General features: G+C 43.0%; 2 protein-coding genes across 10 annotated transcripts; one reads left to right on the top strand and one right to left on the bottom strand.

Moving 5' to 3' along the window:
• Positions 1-276: 276 nt before the first annotated feature.
• Positions 277-9,835, top strand: vcp (valosin containing protein). 2 transcript variants are annotated; one of them, XM_023836697.2, is made up of 17 exons: positions 277-503; positions 2,518-2,629; positions 3,121-3,293; positions 3,411-3,553; positions 3,980-4,110; positions 4,245-4,376; positions 4,499-4,601; positions 4,712-4,845; positions 4,954-5,089; positions 5,380-5,492; positions 6,814-6,978; positions 7,146-7,268; positions 7,504-7,716; positions 8,272-8,580; positions 8,678-8,833; positions 8,967-9,121; positions 9,294-9,835. In XM_023836697.2, the coding sequence occupies exons 1-17, from the start codon at positions 487-489 to the stop codon at positions 9,397-9,399; spliced, it is 2,421 nt and encodes an 806-aa protein (XP_023692465.1). In that variant the 5' UTR covers positions 277-486; the 3' UTR covers positions 9,400-9,835. The 2 variants fall into 2 exon arrangements, with proteins under 2 accessions (XP_023692465.1, XP_023692466.1); XM_023836698.2 differs by lacking the exon at positions 277-503 and adding an exon at positions 1,315-1,358.
• akr1a1a (aldo-keto reductase family 1, member A1a (aldehyde reductase)) lies at positions 9,513-18,788 on the bottom strand. Of its 8 annotated transcripts, XM_072706830.1 has the most exons (11): positions 18,649-18,743; positions 16,430-16,511; positions 15,934-16,001; positions 15,096-15,186; positions 14,200-14,319; positions 13,899-14,050; positions 13,622-13,817; positions 12,726-12,925; positions 12,344-12,416; positions 11,494-11,580; positions 9,513-11,299 (listed from the first exon to the last, which is right to left on the bottom strand). In XM_072706830.1, the coding sequence occupies exons 4-11, from the start codon at positions 15,177-15,179 to the stop codon at positions 11,234-11,236; spliced, it is 978 nt and encodes a 325-aa protein (XP_072562931.1). In that variant the 5' UTR covers positions 15,180-15,186; positions 15,934-16,001; positions 16,430-16,511; positions 18,649-18,743; the 3' UTR covers positions 9,513-11,233. The 8 variants fall into 8 exon arrangements, with proteins under 8 accessions (XP_072562931.1, XP_072562918.1, XP_072562916.1 ...); XM_072706817.1 differs by lacking the exon at positions 9,513-11,299 and having other exon boundaries at positions 11,406-11,580; positions 13,622-13,832; positions 15,096-15,148; positions 18,649-18,787; XM_072706815.1 differs by lacking the exon at positions 9,513-11,299 and having other exon boundaries at positions 11,406-11,580; positions 13,622-13,832; positions 18,649-18,748.
• Between the last annotated feature and the right edge of the window lie 6,939 nt (positions 18,789-25,727).

The raw sequence follows: 25,727 nt of genomic DNA, 5'->3' as shown, positions 1-25,727 counted from the left end.
GTCTATAGTCCTCCTTCGCTTGACTGATAAGTGTACAACGACACAATACAGTTCCCGTGCACTTAAGGGTGAATTTGACCCATATAACAAGTCATACTGACAAGTTTCTGATCCAATTAAGAGCAGCCATGTCGCTTACGCTAGCCTATAAGAGCAGAAACGTTCGGCTACAGCATGGGTTTCTGCGACCTTACTGTTAATCATCCCATTGGTCATTAGGTATGTATTTTTCGGTTGCGACCACTTACAAAGCAGTTACTAGGCAAAAGACAGCAAAAACAATATTCTGATTGGCGGGTCCCCGAGCCCTGCGTCTGCTCATAGTTTCTCTACATCTTCGAGGTGAGGGAACAGAGCGGCCTTGGAATTAGTTGCTGAGGGGGAAGTTGAAAGAAAGGCTACCGAAGAATAACAAAGTACTAAGATAAAACATTAAAAAACCGAAACAAATCCACAGCCTGCTGTAAACGGCCAAGGAGAAGCAGAATGGCTTCAGGAGGAGAGTAAGTATGCTGTAGTCAGATAGTCACCGCGATGGAAACCGTATTTTCCCGTTTTTTCAGCCGTGACATTTTTAATGAATCATCACCGTCGTCGCTAATGCACCCGGCGAGTGGGAAATTTACCAATACTCTCGATAGTTTTTGTTATAATTAGTATACCGATTAAATTTGTGTATAGCATAGTATTAAAAATTGGTCTTACTTGCGATTGATAGCGAAAAAGGTAGAATTATAAGGCAACTAGCTAAATTCTGCTAATCACTGCCTTGTATGTGTATTAAAGAGGCTTATACAGTCTAGTTAACTAGTGGAATGGGATCTATAGTTTTATTCGACAAAAGATAAAACATTTCTTTTCTCTTATTTCTGATCTTCTGGAAAAATAAACGCGTGTTTCTGCCTGGCAGGGCTTTGGCCTATCAAGTTTAACCTGAAATTGTGGGTATTTTCTGCTAATTTACCAACTTCTACCAAACGTGGGCGTGAAACATCTGTTTCGGTGTTTAGTACAAGTTATTTAAAAGGGCAGTTTTAAAGTATATTTAAAAGGTCCGTCGGTCCTCCGTTTCACGAAGTGCTGAGTTGTTCCCCTGTTCCAGCAGTGTGTTCTACCGGCTCCGGCATCCAGTACTACCTCCTTCATTATAAAACCAAGAACGCAGATTGTACGTTTTAACAAATAGGTGACACGTTTAAATTAAAGATATTGCCCTCTTAAAAGTTAAAATATTAAAAGAATTAAAGGTTTCCTAGTGACGGTTGATCGAATTGGCAGTGAGCATGCGCAGAACGAACGGTAACGGGCTTCCACGAGGGACACCGGTGCGAATCTAGCGTAGCCCGTTACGCAGTCAGGTAATGGCAGTCGTAATATTAGCCTGTGTCCTGTTAAATGAAGCGGACGGGGATATTCTGGTATATCGTTGAATAGAGAAGACCCCCCCCCCTTTAGGTGTCTTTAAAAGACATCTGGCTAGCCCATTGCCTGTCTCTTTGGCCCAGTCTCTGCCTGGCCAGCTTCATCATGGCTCGTCCCTGGCTTGCCCCCTAAAACCCGATTTTTCATCATAATAGGCATATTTCTGCTTTATTAGATTTTATTTTATTAGAGTTTTGTTTATTATTTTTATGTAGATCATCATTTTAAGCTGCGTGTTTTTCATGCTGTGTCATTGTGGCCTGGTCTGTCTGAACGGCATGTAGTTTGTTTACCAAATCGGTGATCTACCCACTTGAGGAAAAAAACAGCCCCATAACTAGGAAAAATGCTATTCGAAAGGTTTGATTAGTGTAAACGCATTTAAACTAGGAGGGTAGTCTTTTCTTCAATGCCAAAATGACTGGTAAATTGCATTTATTCCATAGTAATTGGCTATTTATTGATTGGTGTCAGTATATCCTGAAGTTTGAAAATGACTCATCATTGTTTGCAATAAGCACATTAGATGTTGTCCCCACCCTCAAATATTTACAAAGTAGTTGTGTACTACTGGGCCAAACTGTAGCAATAGGTGAGATGCATTTACACTGGAATATAAATAATGTATAATGTAGGTTACCTGTTAAGTGTTTAGTTAACCGTCTTCCAAGTGGATAAGTCCACTAGATTTTAGTGTAACCTCCTTTGCTTACCTGAAGTGATGTGGATTTGGCATACGAATCTGTTGGTAAGTGTTGAAAAAAGAAAAGGATGCACTATAGATGCTTCTTTGTCCCACCTTCCACATTTATGTATCAATATGACAAAAAAAACGTGGGAGAAATTTTAGACATTTATGTTATGGAAGCATTTTATTAAGGGAAAAAACATCCTAGCTAGTATACTTCATGTCAAATACAGGGTAGAACTCTAATGCTGGTTTTGTCTTTGTTGAAATACAAAAATATGTTGACAAAGATGGTCAGTTTTAAATCCTAGGTGAACTATTGCTTTAAACTTGTTTGCTTGGTACTCTGTGCAAAAAGCTTATATAAAAAATAAACTCTTAAACGCTTCCCTTTTTATTTTTAACAGATCCAAGAATGATGATCTTTCCACTGCAATTTTAAAGCAGAAGAACAGACCCAATCGGCTGATTGTTGATGAGTCCATAAATGAGGACAACAGTGTGGTCTCTCTCTCTCAGGTGTGGGATAGTTTAAGCAGCTTTCGGAGCATCTCACTCAGGAATGCTTGCACAGGGTCTGGCTGCCTGTCTCAATCTTTTAATTTTTGAAGCTCCAGAGGCTCCATTCAAAGCATTTTTAAAAGTACCTCCAGTAACTACTGGACTGGAAGCCCAGCTGGCAGAAATCCACTCCATTTCCTGTGTAATACAAACAAATTTACAATTGTGAATGTGAAATTGCATGTTAAGCCTTGTGCCTCTGGTGCATAGATTTTGTTTTACAACCACACCTCGAAATGGATTGTGAATGGACATTTTATTTATTTATTTTTTTTAATATCAGTTGTGCTGAGAATAACCGTCTGTTCTCACTTTGCTCAGATTGAACACCAAGAATCTGTGGCCAGCGAATCTGTTTGCTCTAATGTGGCACACCCATCAAAGTAGCCATACTTTCTCCCACCCCCCCACCCCCCCGTGATTAAAAAAATGTCTGAATCTGCTGGCAGGCTAAGATGGATGAGCTGCAGCTCTTCAGAGGGGACACAGTGCTGCTGAAGGGGAAGAAGAGGAGGGAGACGGTGTGCATCGTGCTTTCTGACGACACCTGCTCTGATGAGAAAGTGCGCATGAACAGAGTTGTCCGCAACAACCTCAGGGTTCGCCTGGGTGATGTTATAAGGTAAACGGCTGCTCTCCACCTCCCCTTTTGGTTTCTCTTGGAAATGGTCTAGAGATGATGGAGAACTTACCTAACACTCAGACCTTTGGAATCTTAATGCACACTGTCCTGCTACAGCATTCAGCCTTGTCCAGATGTGAAGTATGGAAAGCGCATCCATGTTCTGCCCATCGATGACACAGTGGAGGGCATCACAGGCAACCTGTTTGAGGTTTACCTAAAGCCATACTTTTTGGAAGCCTACAGGCCGATCAGGAAAGGTAATGTCAAAATGCTGATTATCTTAGGTTTGAATGATACTTATTTTCTGTAGAATTGTGAGCTCCCTCCAAGTTGTATTGTCTTGATTCGCTTTGTGTCCTTCAGTGCTGAAAAGATCAGTGTGGTTTCATTGTTATCCCTTTCTTTCACTCTGCTGTACTCGGCCTTGTCTCATACAGACCTTAAGCGTATCTTTTTTTGATTACGTAAATAAATGCTGTCTAACAATAGCTATCCAAAGACGGTCTGTATGCATCACTTGTAGCGGGGGGGGCACCTCTTAGATACCGAATAGGACACCACATCTTTCTCATGGCATGGGGAAAACCCCTGCTGTGATTGTTTTGCAGGGTGGGGCCTGAAAGAATTGTCCTGTTCTGTTACCTTTTGTGCTTTTTGGAATAACTAGCTGTCTCCTTTCACAGGTGATATTTTCCTAGTCAGAGGTGGCATGCGAGCTGTTGAGTTCAAGGTGGTGGAAACTGACCCCAGCCCGTACTGTATTGTGGCCCCAGACACAGTCATCCACTGCGAGGGGGAGCCCATCAAACGGGAGGTGGGTTGGCCATGGAGGCCAGAGCACTTGTCATCTGTCCTTTTTCTGACAAACTCTAGAATAGCAGCCCCATAGAGCTGAAAATGTGTATGGTGTGTGGATACACAAAACAAGCTGTATTTTTGTGGATCTAGGATGAGGAGGAATCCCTGAATGAAGTTGGCTATGATGACATTGGGGGCGTGAGGAAGCAGTTGGCTCAAATTAAGGAGATGGTGGAATTGCCCCTGCGTCATCCTGCTCTCTTTAAGGCCATTGGTGTGAAGGTGGGTGACGTGTCTTCTGTTCCGTGTGGCAGTCGACCAGAGTGGTTAAATACCAGGCGTATCTCACACAAATAAAACGGGCAGTTGTGGGCACCGCTCTCATATCCATGATCTTTTACTAGCCCCCGCGTGGTATCCTGCTGTATGGACCTCCTGGAACTGGGAAGACTCTTATTGCCCGGGCTGTTGCAAATGAGACTGGAGCTTTTTTCTTCCTTATAAATGGTGAGGGAAAATCTGTAAACGTTGCATATGCCAAAAGCTGGCTGGCATAATGTTTTATTTATTTTTAAATTTCATAATTTTAATTTGCATGTTTTGTAACTGGATGTTAGGACCTGAGATTATGAGTAAACTTGCTGGCGAATCTGAGAGCAATTTGAGAAAGGCGTTTGAAGAGGCTGAGAAAAATGCCCCAGCCATTATCTTCATTGATGAGCTGGATGCTATTGCACCAAAAAGAGAGAAGGTGAGTGGAACAAGTTCCTCATGAAGGAACCGGGTAGTGGGTAATACTGAAACTGGAGTGCTGGGCCTTGAATAGATCTGGTTACGCAATCGTGTTGATCTCCAACAGACTCATGGAGAGGTGGAGAGGCGTATAGTCTCTCAGCTGCTGACTTTGATGGACGGGCTGAAGCAGAGGGCACACGTCATTGTCATGGCCGCTACCAACAGGCCCAACAGCATCGACCCTGCACTCAGGCGATTTGGTATGTTTCTGTTGCCTCATAAATACTGGGTTGTGTTGATGTGTTGAGCTACATTGCCAGTGCATTATGAAGATGATGATGATGATGATGATGATGATGAATTGCATATACAAAAGCAAATTTAGGCCAAAAAGGCATCAGGATCCTTAACTAAAAATGTTAGCCGTCTAGCTATCTGAAATATTTGCTGGTTTGGTAGTACAGCTACTGGTAACAGGACTGTAGGCATAGATATGAGCTGCTGAGGTGAATTTGCCACCCTGTTTAAACCCCAAGATTGTCTTGTCCAGGCCGTTTTGACAGGGAAGTGGACATTGGCATTCCGGATGCTACCGGGCGTCTTGAAATCCTCCAGATTCACACCAAGAACATGAAGCTTGCTGATGATGTTGATCTCGAGCAGGTCTGTGTAATGAGGCCTAATCCCACTTAAATACTGGGTGGAGTTGCTGTCTCATCATATACGCAGGTTTTCTTTTGGTGAAAGTTCATTAATTTTTACTGACATCATTGAGTAATATCCCTAGACGGTCTAGATGAACAGGGTGCCTGTTCCTTACATTGAAATAGCCATTTCTGGGATTTTTTTTTTCTTGACTCATCGAAGAATCCGACACTTAAGCTTGCTGCAGCTTGCATGTTGCCTCAGTTTTGTGTATTGTAATCAGATGTTTCTTGTCAGCTTTAAGGCTGATGATATGCTTGTTTTGTTTGTATTTGTGCTTTTAAGCATTGAATCAAAGCAAGTGTTTCTGTAGAGCTCCTTAAATTGTGAAATGTTATTGATGTTTAACCGCAGTATGTGCATCCCTTTTTCTTTTCTTTTAGCTATAATTAATTGGCATGGGCTGATCCACATTTTATCAATCTTAATCTGATTCCTATACACAACTGCCGAAACATACAGATTGCAATACAAGAGCTCTTTTTACTTTAATATTAATCATTAGAGCTGCACCAATCCCACTTTTTCAGTGCCAATACTGACATTTGAACAGAGGGTATCAGCTGATATGAGTACTGATCTGATACCCGAGCTCCTTATTTGAATTTACTAGTTTTAAAAACTAGTACTTTCCCAAAAATGCTTTAGGCTACTAGAAACGTACATAATATACTATTCTGTCTCGTTTTGTGCATCCTTTAAGTGTTTTTGAAGCATTTGCAGTTCCTTTGAGTATCTTTTATAATTTGCAAGTGGCAAATGCTTAAAATGCCCCAGAATTTTTCTCCCACTGGCAACAGTATCGCTTACGCTTCGCTGCGAGCACAGCCCCTCGTTTATCACAAGCTGTAACGAGTGTGCTAAACGGCCCAAGCTAGCGACTCCCAAATCACCCATTGCAATTTCCACCTCAAAACTTTTTTATGAAGATGGCAAATTGCTGTTACTAGTTGTTTCAAGCATAAAATACTTAGATTGCCTCCCTTTTATGTGATGTTCTTATGCTCCTCTCACTACAAAGGGTATGCGCATGATGTCATAGCAGGTGGAAGTCATTGCTCTCACATTGAGTGGCAAAAGAATTGAGTGGCAGTCTTAGCATTCTTTAATGTTGCAAAAAACACATTCACATGGGAAAGATCTGTTGTGTGATTGTACAAATTAATTTAACAAATAGGAGCTGTCTTTTTACAGACTGCCGAAAACTAAGTATCAGGCATGGATACTTAGTAGGAATTTGCAGAAGTTCTCGGCTTATTTGTTAAATCTGCTGTTCCAGGTTGCTAACGAGACTCATGGCCATGTGGGTGCTGACCTGGCAGCCCTGTGCTCTGAAGCGGCCCTCCAGGCCATCAGGAAGAAGATGGACCTCATTGACCTTGAGGATGAGACCATTGATGCTGAAGTCATGAACTCCTTGGCTGTCACCATGGATGACTTTAGGGTGAGGGCACATCCCATGGAAATATAGAACAAAAATCCATTTATTCACCTAGATGGATTCATATAAGATTGCGTTCTCTGTCTGAAATGGTTTTTTATGGTTTCTTGTCACAGTGCGTTCCCTTTTGCAGTTGATAAATTTGACCTGTTCCTCATCCCTTGTTGTAGTGGGCACTTAGCCAGAGTAACCCCTCAGCTCTCCGCGAGACTGTGGTGGAGGTACCCAATATTACCTGGGATGATATTGGTGGACTTGAAGATGTGAAGCGAGAACTGCAGGAACTCGTTCAGGTAAATGATGACAAATGTCATTTTTATTACAATTACTATTTAGCAGACATTTTTTGCCCAAAGCAACGTTCAAGTGAGGCACATAATACCTACTAGGCAGAAGTGCAGCTAGGCTGAGCTTCCAGTGTGAAAGCCCAGCGAATGTGGTCATCGTAGAAGAAACATGTTGGTTTCTGTGACCCGATATTAATCAATTGCATATTTGCTAAACTTGTTGAACATCTTGTTTTTATAGTATCCAGTGGAGCACCCTGACAAATTCTTGAAGTTTGGCATGACCCCATCCAAAGGGGTTCTGTTCTACGGACCACCTGGCTGTGGTAAAACTCTTCTGGCAAAGGCTATTGCCAACGAATGTCAGGCAAACTTCATTTCCATTAAAGGCCCGGAGCTGCTTACCATGTGGTTTGGCGAATCTGAAGCCAACGTGCGGGAGATCTTCGATAAGGTCTGAGTGGCTTATGTAATAATGATAAAATTTTAATCGAACTATCCCTTTTGGGCTCTTATCTAAACAACTAATCTGATTAAGTCAAATAGCCTGAATTATAAGATTACTTTGATCTGAGTTTGTGGAAAATATACAGTTATGAATAGGTGACTCAGTGAGTCAATTAGGCATAAAGTATTTTAAAAATATTGTTGGGTCAGTTCAGACCTTGAACTCAAGTATTAGGTTAAGAAATTACTGTACATTATGCATTGGACAAGTATTGGGCACATGGTGAAATGTTCATACAAAATGTTTGTTTGGGGAAATTAAAAAGGAAGCTTTTTTCTTGAGTGTAAATAATCAGTAGGTGGTGCTGTTTGCTTAACAGATTCACCACTATTAATAATATTCAGTATGTGTCCCCAGCTAAATACAGATTTTTTTGTGTCATGTAAACTTTTTCTGGAAATAGTTGTAAATTCACTATGAAAAAAACATGTATCCTGGTGATTTTGGTGGGGAGGTCATTTTGATTAGTCTGATATTAAACAAGCTACATTCTGTTCACAGGCGCGTCAGGCTGCTCCATGTGTTCTCTTCTTCGATGAGCTTGACTCTATCGCGAAGGCCCGTGGTGGAAATGTGGGCGATGGCGGCGGGGCTGCCGACAGGGTCATCAACCAGATCCTGACTGAGATGGATGGCATGTCAAGCAAGAAGAACGTTTTCATCATTGGCGCCACCAACAGGCCGGACATCATTGACCCTGCCATTCTCCGACCTGGTCGACTCGACCAGCTCATCTACATTCCCTTGCCAGATGAGAAGTCCCGCATGGCCATTCTTAAAGCCAACCTCAGGAAGTCTCCCATCTCAAAGGCAAGGTTTCACTGCGAAAAAGAGCCTAGTTCCTTTGCTTTAAACGTCTGTTTACACCAGTTGCAGATGTTTATTACTGCTCATATATTTTGTGTAGGATGTTGATTTGGACTTCCTGGCCAAGATGACCAATGGTTTCTCTGGAGCTGACTTGACTGAGATCTGCCAGCGAGCATGCAAGCTGGCCATCAGGGAGTCCATAGAGAACGAAATCAGGCGGGAGCGCGAGAGGCAGACCAACCCTTCAGCCATGGTGAGCAGCCTGGCATCCAGCCATCAGTCGATTTGGTTACAGTCAGTGTATGAATTTGCATAGGGATTGTAAAAAATTACGAGGCTCAAATTGCATAACAAAAATGAAACGGCAGCTCGGCTCATTCTCACAGGAGGTTGAGGAGGATGACCCAGTTCCTGAGATTCGCAAGGACCACTTTGAAGAGGCCATGCGTTTTGCCCGCCGCTCTGTCAGCGACAACGACATCCGCAAATATGAGATGTTCGCTCAGACGCTGCAGCAGAGCAGGGGCTTTGGCAGCTTCAGGTAAGAAACCCAGAGTCCAGCCAGGAAACATCACCTCTTCTGCTAGATGGTGCCAGATGCTCCATATTGTCATTGTTTGAAGAGCTGTTCTTGTACAGTGTTCTCATAATTCCAAAAATCGGTGCCAGAGTTCTAGAAGTTTAGTCCTTGTTTGTCCCCCGCCCCAAATCAGGTTTCCGTCCAGTAACCAAGGTGGAAGTGGACCAAGCCAGGGCTCTGCTGGTGGCAGTGGGGGCAACATCTTCAACGAGGACAACGATGATGACCTCTATGGTTAAACTGGGTGGCAGGCATCCTCATGGTGCTCCAAATCAATCCATCCAACTTGGGCAGAAATGTACAAAACCTACCAACAAAATTCCATATTTACAGACTTTATGCTTCTGAAGTGTTTATTTTTTAAAATGTACCAATTTTTCTCCCCTTCTGCTTTGGAGAAAGCATGTAGCCTTCTGTTTGTCCTTGTTCTGGTTTGTAAAGGGATCTTCCTGACAGCACTGGTCATTAGCTCACAGGGGATGGACATAATGTGTGGTTACATGTGCAAAGTAGTGGCTTTGACCTTAAATTTACAACATTTGGTGTGCAGTTGTAGTAATGGGCTCAGCAAATAGCAAGTAAGAGAGCAGAAAGGAACCTGCTGATGACTTTTTTTATGGAAGCACTGCATAATGTATTACAGGTTTGAGAAATAAATTAAGTTGTCATAGTGTCTGTAAGACCATTGTGTCGTATTAGTATTGCAACCACACTGAAATCTATGTAGCAACTGGGATTTTCCACCAAAAACCTGCAACTCCCATCTCTGAAACCTTTTTGTTACTTTTATTTATAAACCAATAACTTATTTTTTTTTTTGCAGTGATACTGTAGTATGAATTCCTGACGGGTAGATGTGTGAGGTGTGGAAGTACCGCTACTTCCCAGGCGTCTGACCAAAAGCAATAAAAAAAAATAAATAAAAATAATTCCAAATGGGTCCCAAAACTACATTGAGCGTCTACCAGCACCTGGCAGTTTTACCTCAAGATGAAGTTCACATTAGTATCTCTCTTACTTGGAGTTGGAAGCCACATGCTCGTGCTTCTGGACTGTTTCCCTCATCAAGTCTGTTCAGCTTTGCGTGCCAAGTGCTGTCACATCTGAGAATTCTTATGCCTTGTTTGACATTCGAAGTTTCCCCAGTAATCTTTAGTACTATCACTACGAGCGTTGCCACCGCCCATGTGCCCGTAGCACAGGTTTAGGGTAGCTTTGGTTTAGTAGTACCTGAAATGTCATTGCATAACTGCAGTGTGTTATGATTTGTACCTGCCCTTTGATTACAAGAATAATAAATGGGGCTGTGCCCCTTCCTGATGCCCTTAAAGTTCATTGAAGTTGGATGTCTTTAGGAGCTTGAGCCTCGCCTCACCGTCACGTGGGGGCCGTGGCGGTGGGTCGTGACTGGGGCCTTTTGGGACGCGGGGGTGATTAGGCACATGGGACCGTGTTACTGTATCTGACTGCCGCGCTTTTGGTTTAGTGCGGCAGCAAGTAAATTATATACATGCCGATACTGCAGTTTTTAAAATATCAGGACATAGTATGCCTTACTGGTGCATCAGAAGTATAATGTTTAATGAGCATCTCGGTTTGAGTAGAGTTCTCATTAATTTTCAGTATTAAATTCAGTCTTTATGATAAAGGGTTTCAACATGAGTAATACTAAATGATTTTTAAAAATGATTAAGCATGGATAGATGTGCAAGGTTTAGCGTAATTAGATATTTTCAACCTCCAAGAGGGGTTTGTTCATGGTGCACTAATTTTATTATCCATACAGCCATTTGGGTGTGAAGGTTCTGTCTGCGCCCATATACTGTACATACATTTGATTTGGTGCTATTTATTTCCCTCCTGAATCTATGAATTGCTTTTAAAAATACTGGAGTAAAAATTGCTAACCTTCATTGGTAAATAAAGGTTAGAACGCGTGGATGATTTTACACATTGTCGATTTTCAAATATTTCCAAAGCGATCTGCTGCTTGTTCTGGTCTCTGCAGCAGTCTCGGGCAGAGGTAAAGGCATCTGCCTTGTCACGATATCTTGGTTTCGCTGGAATAGTGTTTCAGTAGGGGTCGTGGAAGGGAAAGTGAGGATGCAGTCCATCTCTATATATTTTTCGTCCTCCTTTCTGTAAAATGAACAGAAACCACAAACCATCTGCTTCCTGTTTTTCAAATCTCAATTGTTTTTAAATAGGACAGCACTTATCCTACACGAAGCAGTTATTTGTCATGAAAAAACAGTTACTTGTGTCATTTATTTCAACTATTGCAAATATTTTTTTTTAAGCGTGTTGGAGGTCAAAAATATTGTAGCACTTGCCTCCACTGTTGGTATTATAAGCCTCTCATTTCGGTTGAAGGATTCAATGAGTTTCATGTCTTCATCTGTTAGCTGGAAGTCCAATACCTGCAATTTTTACAACGGAGCTGATGAGTTCATAGGTTTTCAAAGCACAAAACTTGAATTCTGTCTAAATGGAAGTGCATTTTCAAAACTATTACAGGTTAAGTAACAGTTCTACTCAAATTACATACAAATAACAAAAATTATCAATGTCTCTTTATCCGAGAAGCCTAATCGGAGAACTTTTAATATTTTTTTATTTTGTGGGGCTTTTATTGAGTAACAAAAAAGTAATAGTAAGTGTTTTTAAGTGTACTAGAATTCATTTGTGCGTGTACTCAGATAAAAAGAGTACTTGCGTAATACTTTTAATAAAAAAAAACTATTATGGTGTTTTGAATCGTTGCTATTGTATAGTTCTATTTGAAACCTCTGAATAGTATCAACTCAGATGGGTTTTTATGTATTTGAATCGGTCTTCAGACAGCAACTGTTCAAAAAACTAAGTGAATTTTTAATTTAAAAGTTTAGCCAGAACTTAAAGCGATGTAATTATGATATGCACCTATCGGCTGTAGAGAGCAAAAATAATAATGTGTGGCATTTTTAATCATAGACAAATTGTAATGGATAATATCGTTTCCAGTGGAAATGGGGTGACATCTTTCCTGCGTTTTATAATGGCATCCCAGAAGAAAGTGTATTAGCCCCCAAAACTATCCGTCTTTGAGTTTTACAATTAAGTTCATGTGTATTTCTGTTTAAGTTTGTTTCAAAGACCTCTTAACGTGATAGATTGATCAGTGATGTTAGTGTGCTACTGAACCTGCAGGTTTTGCTGAATTCTCGAAGGGGTGATGCTTTTGGGGATGCAGATGATTCCTCTCTGTACATGCCACCTGCAATATATCCGTCCATATAAGTCTGTAAGCTTCAATATATGTATAGTGAGATCAGGAAACATTGTCAAAGGTACTGCGCTCTCTGTAGGGCTTCCTGCTGTTTTTGTAAATACCCAGAAACCCATATAAAAATTCCCCCATTGCTCTCTTGTGTTAGCTGGCAATGTCATCAAGTCACCCCCCATAAGCCAAGTCTTTTATTTATTTATTATCTTTAAATTAGATGTTTGGTGGTCGGGTGAGGCAATGTTTGCATTCTGAGTGTGGGCTCATTTGAAATCAGGCCAGTGGCTTCAGGCAGTTCACCTGATGATGACTTGGGCCGCGGTCTTTCCGTATTGGCGTGCGATCTCCTTAATGCGGGGGTCCCCCATCAGCACAGGCTCCCCGGGGGAGGCCCACGGTCGGTCAGGGGAGCCCAGGGGGCTGTAGGCAGCCACCGCCACCCCCCGGTCCCTGCAGTGAGTCAGCAGCTGCTGCTGGGCCAGGAATGGGTGGCATTCCACCTTCAGAAGATGTCAAGAGCTCAAGATGAGTTTTAAGTGAAGCAGGAAATGCTCCGGTCTACATGCTGTCCATATAAGCATTACGTTTTTCAGAAGTGAACTATTGTAGCTGCTTTCTGGGGTCAGGATTGTGCCCTGGTCTCTAACTCTGGTGACGAGGTCACTTCCTTTAGCATGGGTGGCTAATGGTGAGTTCGATTATTTCTCTCCAAGTCGGAACTCAGATGAAAACATCACGGAACGTCACGAAAAACGTCACTTCCCGTTGGAAACACGCCTCTTTTATGACGTTGAAGTCGGACAAGATTTTGTTGTCCGAGTTGCCCCTGTGACGTAATTTCAACATGGCGACTTGGTTTATTTGTAGTTTGTTTGCCGTTCGAAAAAAGAATATCGCTATCAATGTACTAAAATATTTTATAAAGCTTTTAATGTGGTTTGACTAGTTCGTGTTTCTTGTTTGTCTCTCGAAAAAATCTCCATTTCTCCATTTGGAAAAATCCAAATCTGCTAAAATATAAAGCAACAACACACAGCAACGTGTTCATGGAGGCAGCTCGAACGGGAGATTGTCGGACGTGATGTCACTCAACTCGGAATTTTCGAGTTCCGAGAGAAAAACGAACGCACCATAAGTCCTGGAACTGTACTACCATGGTTTCTGCTCCTGTTTTGAAAATAAACAATAAAACCTACCTGATTTACAACCGGCTTGTGTCTTGCGATGCTGAGAATGAGATCAGTTTGTCTGGCATTGAAGTTAGACAGTCCAATGGCCTTCACTAGCCCCTGGTCTACCAACGTCTCCATTGCCTTCCAGGTGTCTCTGTAGTGGGTGTCCGCATAACGAATGCTACCATCTGCATTAGATGGCATCATCACAGAGCCCCTCCTGAAATCACACGTCCTGGGGAGTGTATTTTGGTCTACAACATTACCTTGTGGATGGACACGGGTGTGACAGGACACTCACTCAAAGGCCATTGGCCAGTGCATGAGGTAGAGGTCCAGGTAGGAGACTCCCAGGTGGGTGAGACTCCTTCTGCAGGCCGCTTCCACGTCGTCAGGATGGTGCTCAGTGTTCCACAGCTTGGAGGTCAGGAACAGCTCCTCTCGCTTGAGGCTCTGATGAGGACAGTCTTGTCGATTATATACACTATCTACTGGTGATGGTGAAGTAGAAGATAATCAAGGTGGCCATGTCTAGACTTCATTTTCTTCTTTATGAAGTGTGACCCCGGGCCACAGTGAGGTGTGAGAGGTTCTCGCTCTACCTTGCCAGGTCCAACTCTCTCCCTGAGAGCTTCCCCCACATTTTCCTCATTGCTGTAGGCAGCTGCGCAGTCAATGTGCCTGTAGCCGTTGTCCAGAGCTGCCAAGACTGCTTGCTTTACCTGCAAAGGGAGACCACAGGCTGTGTCCTGCATCCTACCAGCAGGGGGAGCCCCAGGATGTCCACTGCTATAATTCCACACTGTGAACACACGTTATCCAGTGTGGATCTATCACACATGAAGGTCAAATTTCCCAAACTAAATTGGTCCACAGGATATGTGACCGGATTCGCATTACGTACCTGGGACTTCGTGAGTTTTACAAATTTAATGCAAGTTCATCATCACTGGATTACATGTGGACTGAGTGAATTTGAATTTACTTCCCAGTACTGTAACATGATGAGGAATCCTGATATGAGGTGGTCTCATCTCAAAATAAAAATCTATCCTCATCTGGAATTTCTCTCCCATTGATTTAATTTATTCTCTCTACAGTTGATATTCATTTGGCACAAGACCCAAGGAAAAAAGTGTCCTTCAGTTTTAGGTTAATTGTGATTTTCTAAGGAAATAAGACATCATTTTTCAAATTTATTTTTATTTTTAATTTCACATCATGTCTTCTTTAGTGTACAATAGGAATAAATATGTTTCCTTACATCAGTGAAAAGATATATGCAAAAACAAAATGTCCACTACAATAGACATAAATGAATGGGTGGTGTCTCAGTAGGATATACAGCCAGATGTTTTTCTGGAGCAGTTCAGGTTAAGTGCTTGCTCAGCAAGGTCTTTCCTGGGACTCCTGTCCAGGTCCAAACCCTCCATGTGATCTGTTGCCCACGTTCAATAACACCTATGTTGACATTCATGTGATATAGGTTGTCCCTGACCTGTGCTGGGACGCTTTTCCAAGTGCCCAGGCCCACACTGGGAATCATCTGTCCTGTAGACAGAGTGACGTAGGTGCAGCTCATGGTTAGCCTTGGGTGGAAAAGTGCAAACATGAAAAGCAGCTTGGAGAATGATACACTATTTAAAGAGGAACAATCATACAGGGTGGCAATGGTAAAAGTTGCTGATCATGGTGGGTGGCGGTGATTAAACCACTGAACCGATTTCTAGAAAGTATTATTTGGGGCACTGATGGGCTCCCTGTGAGCTACTGAGCGCTTGTGGTGAACACCTTGGTGACCACTGCACCAGACTAAAGCAATCGCTCTCCACTGCAATTCACACTTCCAATTGAATTTACTACATTCATGCAATAAAACAATATGCTGTTACTTTAAAAAAAAAAAACAATTTCTGCAGCTACTACAGGTCGTTACGTTAAATGACCTGGACCTCAAATATAAATTGCATACAGATGTGGAAAAATTTTTGAGACCACAGCACAATTTTTTGTTTCACTCATTTCTCAATTTATGGGTATGCGTCTGTGAAAAATATATATATATTGCAAATTACAGCCTGGTTCTTCCCTGTTTCTCATTAATGAAGGGGTTCTTCCTTGCTTCACAGGACTTCAGTCCTGCTTCTAGGACCCTGACAAACTGTCATAGCAGTGCACTTCACACCTGCACTTAATGTTGCCCATTCCTTTTGAAAGTCACTTGATGTCGTCCTCTGATTCATGAGAAACTGTCTAAGTTAATGGTCATCTCTGGCATTAGAAATTTGCTTCAGCCCTCTACCTGACTGGTTTCTGGTCATTCCCAGTGTCTTTACCTTATTCTTGTGTACTGCTGTCTTAGAAATGTTGAACCTGGAAGCAACCTGATGCTCAGCGTAGCCTTCTGCCAGCACAACCAGGATTAAAGAAGGATTTAAAAATTCAGAATTGTTTAAAAACATAGAGTGGTCTCTGAATCATTTCCACAGCTGTATATATAGTTTGTCTATATTACTCACAATCAACAATAAATTAAGGAGGGTAAGAAACATATATTTCAGCACCTCAGCATGTAACCATTTCGTAATTAATGTTTTAATGCCATTCTGTATTTTGTGCACTTATTTGTATTTACAACTGAGTTCAAGTCACTTTAGGTCAGTAAACAGAGACTTTGTTCCCTTTTAAATATGGTGTTTCCTTAGGTTTCTTGATACCCGCCCACCAAAGTTAGCATCCAGCTACGATAACACGATGTACAAACGGACCAGCTTTTAAAGCACACTAACAAGAATAAGATAAGATAGCATGAAGTTCTGAATATGTTCTTACCGTCTGTAAAGCCTTTCTTTTCAGTTGGTTCTGGTCTCCACTGCAATTTTAATGGCTAACAGGCGGAGGTCGAAGTCTTGGTCTATCCATGCAGAAAGTCCAAAAGTTAAACGCAACCCCAGGAGACACACGTTAACAGCGAAGAGTTCATAGTTTATTAAACATTGTCAATGCATTCTTGAGTCATATATTTAAAAGCTGATATGAATATGATTGATAATATCGATAAATTAGCGTTTGATTAATTAACAGATCCATACAAATGTTACCAAAAAGAATGCAAGGTCTCTACTGTATATTCCATCCATCAGCACTTAATCCCGACTGGGGTCACCAGAGCCCATCCCGGGAACAAGGGGCACTGGCAGGAACCAACCCTGGGCAGTTGCCAGCACAGCCACAATTACAGGGCCAATTTAGACTCGCCAATCACCCTGCCCTGCATACTTTTGGACTGCGGGAGGAAACCCATGCAAATACAGGGAGAGCGTGCAAACTCCACACCCAACCCAGGGACCAAACCCTGGACCTTCCTACTGTGAGACCATGCCGTTTTCAGCTGTATATTGTTGCCATGATATGCTTGACATCTATGCAGCTGAGTTAAATTGAATTCATAACCAAGACAGAAATATCCCCCCCCCATCCCACTGGCTTTATCCCACCCCCCAGGAATGATATGTTTGCAATCAAATTAACCATAACATAATCCTGTAGGCCAAATGTTTATGTACTGGAATTAGTTTTTAACACATTATCGTTATTGAAAATGCTGTCCTCACACAACATGTTAACTATATAACCAGCTAACCTCCTTCAGCCCTAAGTCAGTTTTCTTGCTGCCATTATCATTGACATTTTTGTTATATTTTATAGTTATAGATTTGCATTTTTTCCAGTTGGGTATTTCCTGAGTCTGATGTGTTTGAACTTTAATGATTTTAGTTAAAAAAAAAATCTCTTCTCAGAAATAAACTCTTTTCCAAGAAAAACAAAATAGGAAAAAAATTATCTGACCCAATGAACAGGCTCAGCTGATAAGTTCAGATCCCTTAAGTGATGTTTCTGTTGGTGACCGTGTCCCTGGCGACCTGCCATACTCCTCTGGTGGCCAGTTCAGATTCCACCCCACCCCCCGGTGGACAGCTCAGTGTCCCTTCCAGCAGAGACAGTGCTTTATAAGTTTGCTGGTTCATTGAGCTGGCAAGCTCACTGCTTTAGAGAATTTTTATATCGAATTACTTGTGCACTCTTTTGAAAAGAACATAAAATGCAAGCAAGATCCATAAAACCTCAATGTTGTCTTTCTCCAAAGCGCTCTTCTGAAATGAAACTGAACCTCAGCTATTCACCTCTAGATGGCAGCAGAGAGGCACTATATTTACATACATCTTCAGTGTTCACTCAACTAGTACTCACCCGGAAGTCAGGAAACTCTTCAGACAGAATGCCAGTCCATCACCAGTCACACACACTTAAGGATTATATAGAGACAGGGTTTACCTAAACTGCAGGTCTTTTGGCTGGGGTGGGGGGGGGGGGGGTGGTGAATCAAGCGGCCCCAAGGCAGAGCGTGGGAACTCAAATAGCTTATAACACATACATACACTGACACCTGGGGGCAGCACTGACCCCTGAGCCTCCACACAGCCCCCATCCCTAACCCTATCTCCATGCTACTGTCAGTGAGGATTTCTTCTCACGTTCCTGACAACATTAATCCAGAATCATCCGTGAAAGCGTGTTTTTAGAAGTGCTTTTCACTGGACCAATAGGAACATCTCCAGGAGTGACCTGAAAAAAGCAACTGGAAACCATGGAAATATAGGGGCAAGGAGACAGGAATTAATTAGTTAAGCAGTCTTAGCGGGTTTAAGGGTTTCTTTCTCAGGATATGCTGAGCTGTGAGGGCAAAATCAAGCCCTCCGCTGGGTGTGTGTGAGGCCCTCAGACCTGGTGGGGGGCAGAGCTGGGCTACAGCCTTGTGCCTTAGATGGTATGTGAGGGGGGTCATATATTTATCCATGATGTGTCACAGGGGCTTGTTTCAGTTCAAAGAATTCCAAAAATCCAATAAAATGACGTTTGCACAGCATAGTCCATTTTAACTGCAGATAGAATTAAGGAAATCTGTAGTTACAGGACAGCTTACAAGTACGGAGATTACACAAGTTTACACTAGGAGCTGACATCTTCACAATATTTAAACTTCCTCCTACCAGTAACGTTGATTGGTGGGGGCCCTTAGCGTCTGTGGTTTTGGTACCCTTGGCAGTCTTTTTGTTCTTTGCTGGTGGCCAACAGACTGAGTGGCTGGCTATTGGCTGTCCAGAGCTCAGGAGAGTCACGCATCACTGCTTGGCCTGCCAATCACGTGTTAGTACTCACACTACACTATAAGCAATGCAGCCACTATGACCTGCCACGTCTATGTATAAAATACAAGCCCCTTTTTTGGTCCAATTCCAAAATGTAATGACAAGCAGGCTAAACACTTTATTTAGCACTTAAGTAGTGTGGTATTTTAATTCTAGAAAGAATAAAAAAAGGTGTATTTATGTAAATATTGGAGCATTGCACCTGGAAAGTTAGACTTCTTCCTCTTTGTGAAAACATGCATGGAGCTTTCGGAAGATTGGCCCACACCGCCTGGCAAAGCAGAGTGCGAGCTCAGGGAGGGAGTAGCTGGCAGGCAGGCGTCTGACTGGGCACAGATCTGGCGGAACGCTGTGATAGTCCACCCGCAAACACCACAAAAGCCAGGGCAGCGCCATCCGTGTGAGCCGCTGAGGTGGAAACGGATGCCGACATTCCAGTAGAAACTTGTAGCGTTTGCTGTTAGCTTCCAGCGGCGAGTCTGTCGAGGGAAAACTGGCACAGGGTCCAGGAAGACCAGCATTCCTCTGGACTGATTGTTTTGGAAACACCCAGCAGTGTAATGAGGTGTACAAGTGGAAATCGTTAGGTTGTGTGCTTCAACGTCGAGAGCAGGGGAGTGGAATATTAATATGTCCCGCTAAACTGGCGATTCTCTTACCAAGGATCGAAGAAGAGACACGGTGTAGGTGTGGATTTGCTGTTATAGCAAGTCTGAGTGTGACGTTATTGTGATGTCTAACTCCGGCTGCAAAGACTCATGTTGCTGCCATTAAACTTTTCCCACATCAGTGTCAGTGACTTTGGCTTCGCCCATTCTCCCTGCTCTGATAGGTCCTGTCACAGTTGAATGATCCTCAAAACACGTCTTCTTCTCCAAAACTCAATTTGCCATGCCTAAGAATTAACTGCCAGCACACAGTTGTGGGACTATCACTGGTGCAGTGGCCTTTCTCTGGCCCAAGGGGGCACAATGGAGTGGCCTTACTGTGGAGCAGCTTCTGATTGTACTAGCTGAAGGTGAACATGACAGTTCTGCCCCAGGAGGTGGCCATGGATTTGTGATAAGCTTGCTGATTAATACACCAGCCCTAAACTCTATCAAAAACACACATCCCATAGTGATATGCGTCATCGTCTAAAACATTTTATCTACATACAATTAGTCACTAAAAAGTGCATCTACACGTGCACATACAGCATGTACACAACAGAGAGTTCGCCCTAGTATTAGTGCAGCTTGTATGATTTATATGTCTTCATATTGGTGTTGTTGTTCAAATAGAACTCTCAGTTACGTATGCCTGCTTCCCAGCCATGAGTAAAGTAAACAGTGTGTGTTCTACTATATACATACAATGGCCCTCAATGGATCTAGGGATTTCTGTGATGTTTACTCATAATTTGACAAATATTTATATTTCACTTTCTTCTGTCGTCACCAAAGTGCTTCCTGGGAGGATTGCTTAGTGCGTGGACCCAGTCATGCAGAAAATACCTGATAGGTGATAGTCAGGAATTTGTGACGTCCTTTGATGTTCTGGAACTTTATGGTCGCTGGCAGTTCCTGAACACACCCTTCCGGAATCTTGCTCCCAAACAGTGATACTAATGGGCAAGACAGGCTAGTATATGTGATCTTATAAAAACATGCAAAAATATCGAAACAGAGGATATCTTACTGCGAATTTAAAACCAAAGACTCAGTAAACCTGTTGAGACTGGAACACTTACTTGTGTTGCTGCAGGGTGTTGATTCAAAGCACATCACTCTGACACAGTCCTGGACACACACTCGGCAAACACTGTCCGACAATTTTCATTGTGACATATTTTGAACAGTTCAGAGAGCTAAGCTCACTTGATATGTTTCTATGTTTTTAAAGGGTGCTTTTTACAGCTTGAGAATATGTTGAAATAGTGAATAAGGCAGGTATTTTGGGGGCAGGTTTAGGAATGACTTAGTATTTGCGGAACAACCTACAGTGTTTGTGTCAGTGTAACTTGCATATTCATGAAGAATATTAATAAAATTGATGTATGCTGTGCTGTGTATTATACGTGTGCGTGCGTACTTGTGATGTGTGTGACCTCTCTGTGCTGTGTCACACACACGGCCTGTCTAACCAGGCCTTGTGTTTTTTGGCCCACAAATAAGCCCCCCATCACCCTAGTAAACAATCACTCCACTTTGCATCTTCCCTGGAGTCTGGCAGCAAGTCAACCTTGGCTCGGTTTTTTTTTTGGGGGGTGGGGAAGGGGGGGTTGTTTTCCTCGATTTCAAAACAAACAGAATCAGAGTAGCAGTGCTATCCTTTCTTGGACTCTGGGCACAGCGACAACTTCTTCATTTGGCTCTCCATCTTTATCTAGGGGAACCCACCCCCCCCCCCCCCCCCCCCCACAGCCATGGAAACTGGCAGAGCATACTCCCTCAAAGATACCCAAAGAGATCCAGAGGAGTGGAGTGCAAGAAAGAGAGGCTATTGCATTCCGATGGGGGGAATATAGGGGGGCAGGGGGTAACAGGTTCTCAGATCATGCCAGAAGGTTTCAGGGGCTGTTACCTGAAACGCTGTGAAACCAAACCAAGCCATGCTGCAAGCTGGAGTGCTCCCACTGCAAATAAGCCATGCTGCAAGCTGGAGTGCTCCCACTGCAAATAAGCCATGCTGCAAGCTGGAGTGCTCCCACTGCAAATAAGCCATGCTGCAAGCTGGAGTGCTCCCACTGCAAATAAGCCATGCTGCAAGCTGGAGTGCTCCCACTAGAAACAAGCTCCACCGTTTTCTCAGAAATAAAAGCATGGGCTCTCTGTTGGCAGCTCAGTGGCACAGTGAGCAGTGCTGTTTGCTCATACCACTGCGCGGGGGTCTGAATCCCACCCCATCTCTGGGTGTGGAGTTTGCATGTTACTCCTATGGTCAAAAAACACACCATCAGATGAAGTCAACACCTTCAGGTTCCTGGGCGTCCAGATCACTGGCTCCCTCTCATGGTCTCTCATCAGCAGTTGCATCCTCATGGAAGCTCAGCGGAGGCTATCCTCCTTAAGGCGCCTGAAGAGCTTTGGGCTGGGAACCAAAACCCTGGTGATCTACCACTGTGCCATTGAGAGCTTCCTGACCGGAAGCATGATGGTGTGGCTGGGTAACGTAACAGCTCAGGACCTCAAACAGCCGGCCACGAAGATCCCCAGCCCTGATCTCCTTCACCTACCACCAACCTACCTCTCCCGCTGCTAGAAGCGGGCCGAGTCCATCATCAGGGATGCCCGTCACCCAGAGTACGACCTCCTCACACTCCGCACTTCCAGAAGGTGCTACCGGGGCATACCTTAAGGTTGCTAAACAACCAGTGACCTGCATCTCCCCACTGCACTACACTGTACTGTTGTTGTTAATATTCCACTTCTCACTATAGCAGTATTATTTACTATACTGTGGTAAATTTACACATTCTTATCCCCATTAAATCTTAACTAATACTTATTTATAGTTAATTTATTCTTATATTGCACTGTCTTCTCATATACTGCCTTGTCTTGTGTTGTACCACTACTTGTCCTGTATCACACTGCAATTTGTCCTCTATGGCACTGCTGTTTGGCCTGTATTGCAGTGTTGTTTGCCCAGTATTGCACTGCTGGTTTCCCCATACTGCACATCAGTTTGTGCATGCACCTGTCCCCTACCCTGCAACATATGATTTCACTGTATTCCTCAAAACACATGCAACAATAAACTTGAAACTTGAGACTGGCTCCTCTAAATGACCCATAATGTGTGTGCCCTGCGTTGGGCATCCTGTTCCGGGTGTTCCCCTATCCTTTTGTTGACTGGGATAGGCTCCAATCTGTCCATGCTCTTGGGTTGTATCCAAATTAATTTTTTAACTATCTGTCAGAAATGCTGCCCTCTACCTGTTAGCCGTAGCATTACGCATGCAAGCACCGCCCTCATGCTGCACCACACCTGCTGTGGGGGAGTGGCTTCAAATATGCTTTCAATTAAATGCATTATATTCTCATGAAGGGCTCTGCACACAAACCCAGGCCTAATCATCTCCCTGATTACTTGCTGAACTCCCACTCTAATATTTGACAAAGTGGTTGAACATTAAGAATTAAGAGATGAACCCAGCCCTGATCAAATGAGGGGTGTGTGATTTGTTGTGGGTGAGGTATTTTTAAAGGAATGCTTGTTCAGTCCAAAACGCCTCACGGCAAGACCGTAAAAACCAAGAACAAGTTTAGACATTGTTTGTCTTGGTACAGCTTATAGCAAGTGCGAGGCCAGTGGGTGTGTGCCTACGTATTCCATTCACCTGCTCTTGGTCATTCGCTTTTCATCGCCCCCTGCTGGTGGTGATAAACATGTCTTGAACCTGCGCCTCTCCCTTCCTCTCATCACCTTGTCATTTTGTTCGCTCTGCTGCCCCGAGCGATGCTTATGGGAAGACATCATATCGGATGGTTTCACATACAAACGCAGTGATGTAGCTATTTACTCTCACGTAACTTCAGATCAACAATATCTTTGTGTCAGGTGGCTCACAGTTATTGAACGACTAATTGTCTGCAACTCCAAATGATCCAGTTGTAATTGTAAAGGCAGGGCACCTCCCTATTCAATAATGCAGTCAATCGTGGGAAACTTGCTAAAGCCTACTGACTGTCACTAAAAAGAAAAAGAAAAAAAAAACTCTTGATGTTGAGAGAAACTCGTAAAAACCCAAGAAGACCATATTTCCTTTGAACTGGAATGTAAACAATAAAAAACTGGTAAACACTACCAAATTCAACTACTGAGTTTTTTTTTAAATGCATACCAAGTAAGTACAACGTGTAACACCTATATTAAGAATCAATGTTATAAATTGTGGAGAAACATATTTCATATGTTTTTTGCAAAACTGACTGTGAAATAGCAGTGCCCTCAAAGGAATTTAAAAATGAATTAAAAAAAAAACTGCAATTCTGCATGATAGTTATAAGCAAGGGTATTTCTTAGCTAACTTAGTTACCCAGACTTGAATAACTACTTCTCTAGGGTGTGGTGCTGGAGGGATCCAGCGTGTCCTGTTTTTAGTGGCAGGCCTGGTCGGGGGTGCTGTCGGTTCAGTGGGTTCATTGACATCTGTCGCCATCTACATCATGGGTTTTATTTAGCCCTGGGTGGTTTCAGAATCCCCAGTGTGGTGCCAGGTTACCAGTGCGAGTGGTCGGGCCTTACACCAGTACTGGGGAACCCATGGATGCATTTGTATAATAAAACCCTCTACAGGTGACCTGTGATTTAATTTACGTCGTTAGTTGCATGGAACACTGAAGAAGACAGAACACTGAAACGCAAATGTTAATGTTTTGTCCTGATTTCTGCCGATGTAATATTTTGCATTTCAGCTTAAGCAAATGCAGTATCAGGTGGAAGAGACACATGGTGAGATGCCATGATGGGCACGATGAGTTTGTGTGCCACAACCCCTGACAATGATGTTATTTATAGATAGCAGATAATGAGCGGCAGCAGCGTAGCTCATGATTGCGGTTTTGAAATCCACTGCTGCTGTGGTGTGTGTGTGTGTATGTGTGTGTGTGTGTGTGTGCGTGTGTGTGTGTGTGTGTGTATGTGCGCGCTCGCATATGTGTGTGTGCGCGTATGTGCGTGTGTGTGGGTTTCCATAGAAAACCCAAAATGTCCCCGAAGTGTGGTAAAACCTGAAACTTCCTTACCTTTGGGGACATTTTTTTAGGTCCCCATTTGGATAACCTCAATTTGTAAATGCAATCAAAAAAGTGTCTACCTGTCTGTTCCTGTTTCAGACTCCCTGCTTCAGATTCCCTGCTTCAGGCTCCTTGCTTCGGGCTCCTTGCTTTGTGCTCCCTGCTTCGTGCTCCCTGCTTCGGTCTCCCATCCTGGGTGTTCCCCTGCCCCACGTCCTCCAATGGCTTCAGGATCCTCCCCGTGACCCAGCACCATACATGTGGCAGGAAGATGGACGCCTAACAGTTTAGCGTTTCCTGAATCCAGTCAGATCGTGAATCGATCTGGTGAAAGCATTTTAAACCACATTCAGTGCTTTTTATTGTGAAGATCCATAAAATCAACAGAATGGCGTTTAGTGCGCAGAAAATTCCCTGGCCTTTCTATAAGAAACTGACCGTTTGTGAGAGGTGGACTCAGTGATCTTGTATGAAATCTGTGCTATTTTGGTTCATCTCAGTAGCTTTGTGGTGGTGTGGCCTCTCCCAAATGAGCAAGTGAAACTTTACGGTTTTCACCTCCTGTTTGAGCAGTAATTCAGCTGGTGGGATATTGTAGGGGGTTTAACACCTTCGATTGGCAAGCGAGACAAACCTGGATATCTTTCATGAAACCTTGCATGTCTGAGCATGAATTCGAGTTTACTCAAGACTAGTTTACTAAAGACAGCTGATATGTTAAACCATGATCACATTTCTGAGATTATGTTATTGTGCATCATATTAACTGTCGTTTATCTTGACATCGATCTACAGAATAAATCTTGTACTGGCATTATTTGGTGATTGAGGACATGTTCTGATTAAAATGCTCAGTAGGCCTTTACTGTTGTAGCTTTGACAAAGACGTATAAAGGTTCCACCTGACATGTGAATCAGTGACCTGTGACCTATGTGGGCTAATCTATTGTTGTCCTGAAATATACTTAGCACCACAGACCAAATTACATTTGCCATGAGAAATTTATAGTATTTTTGTCACATAGTAACCTTAGTAGTGATGGAAAAAACCATCAGGTGGATCAGATGGGCATCGCGCCATTCCACTGACCATTCAGTGTGTGAATCACTGTCTTTGTGTCAGATACGGGAGAAAACACATACTGAAGAATGCAGCTGTACCAGCAGGAGGCTGAGAATGACACAAAAACATTCTAA

Source organism: Paramormyrops kingsleyae, chromosome 2 (assembly GCF_048594095.1).
Source record: "Paramormyrops kingsleyae isolate MSU_618 chromosome 2, PKINGS_0.4, whole genome shotgun sequence".
Lineage (NCBI taxonomy): Eukaryota > Metazoa > Chordata > Actinopteri > Osteoglossiformes > Mormyridae > Paramormyrops > Paramormyrops kingsleyae.
The sequence above is the reverse complement of the archived record's forward strand: the minus strand, read 5'-3'. Positions and strand labels throughout refer to the sequence as shown.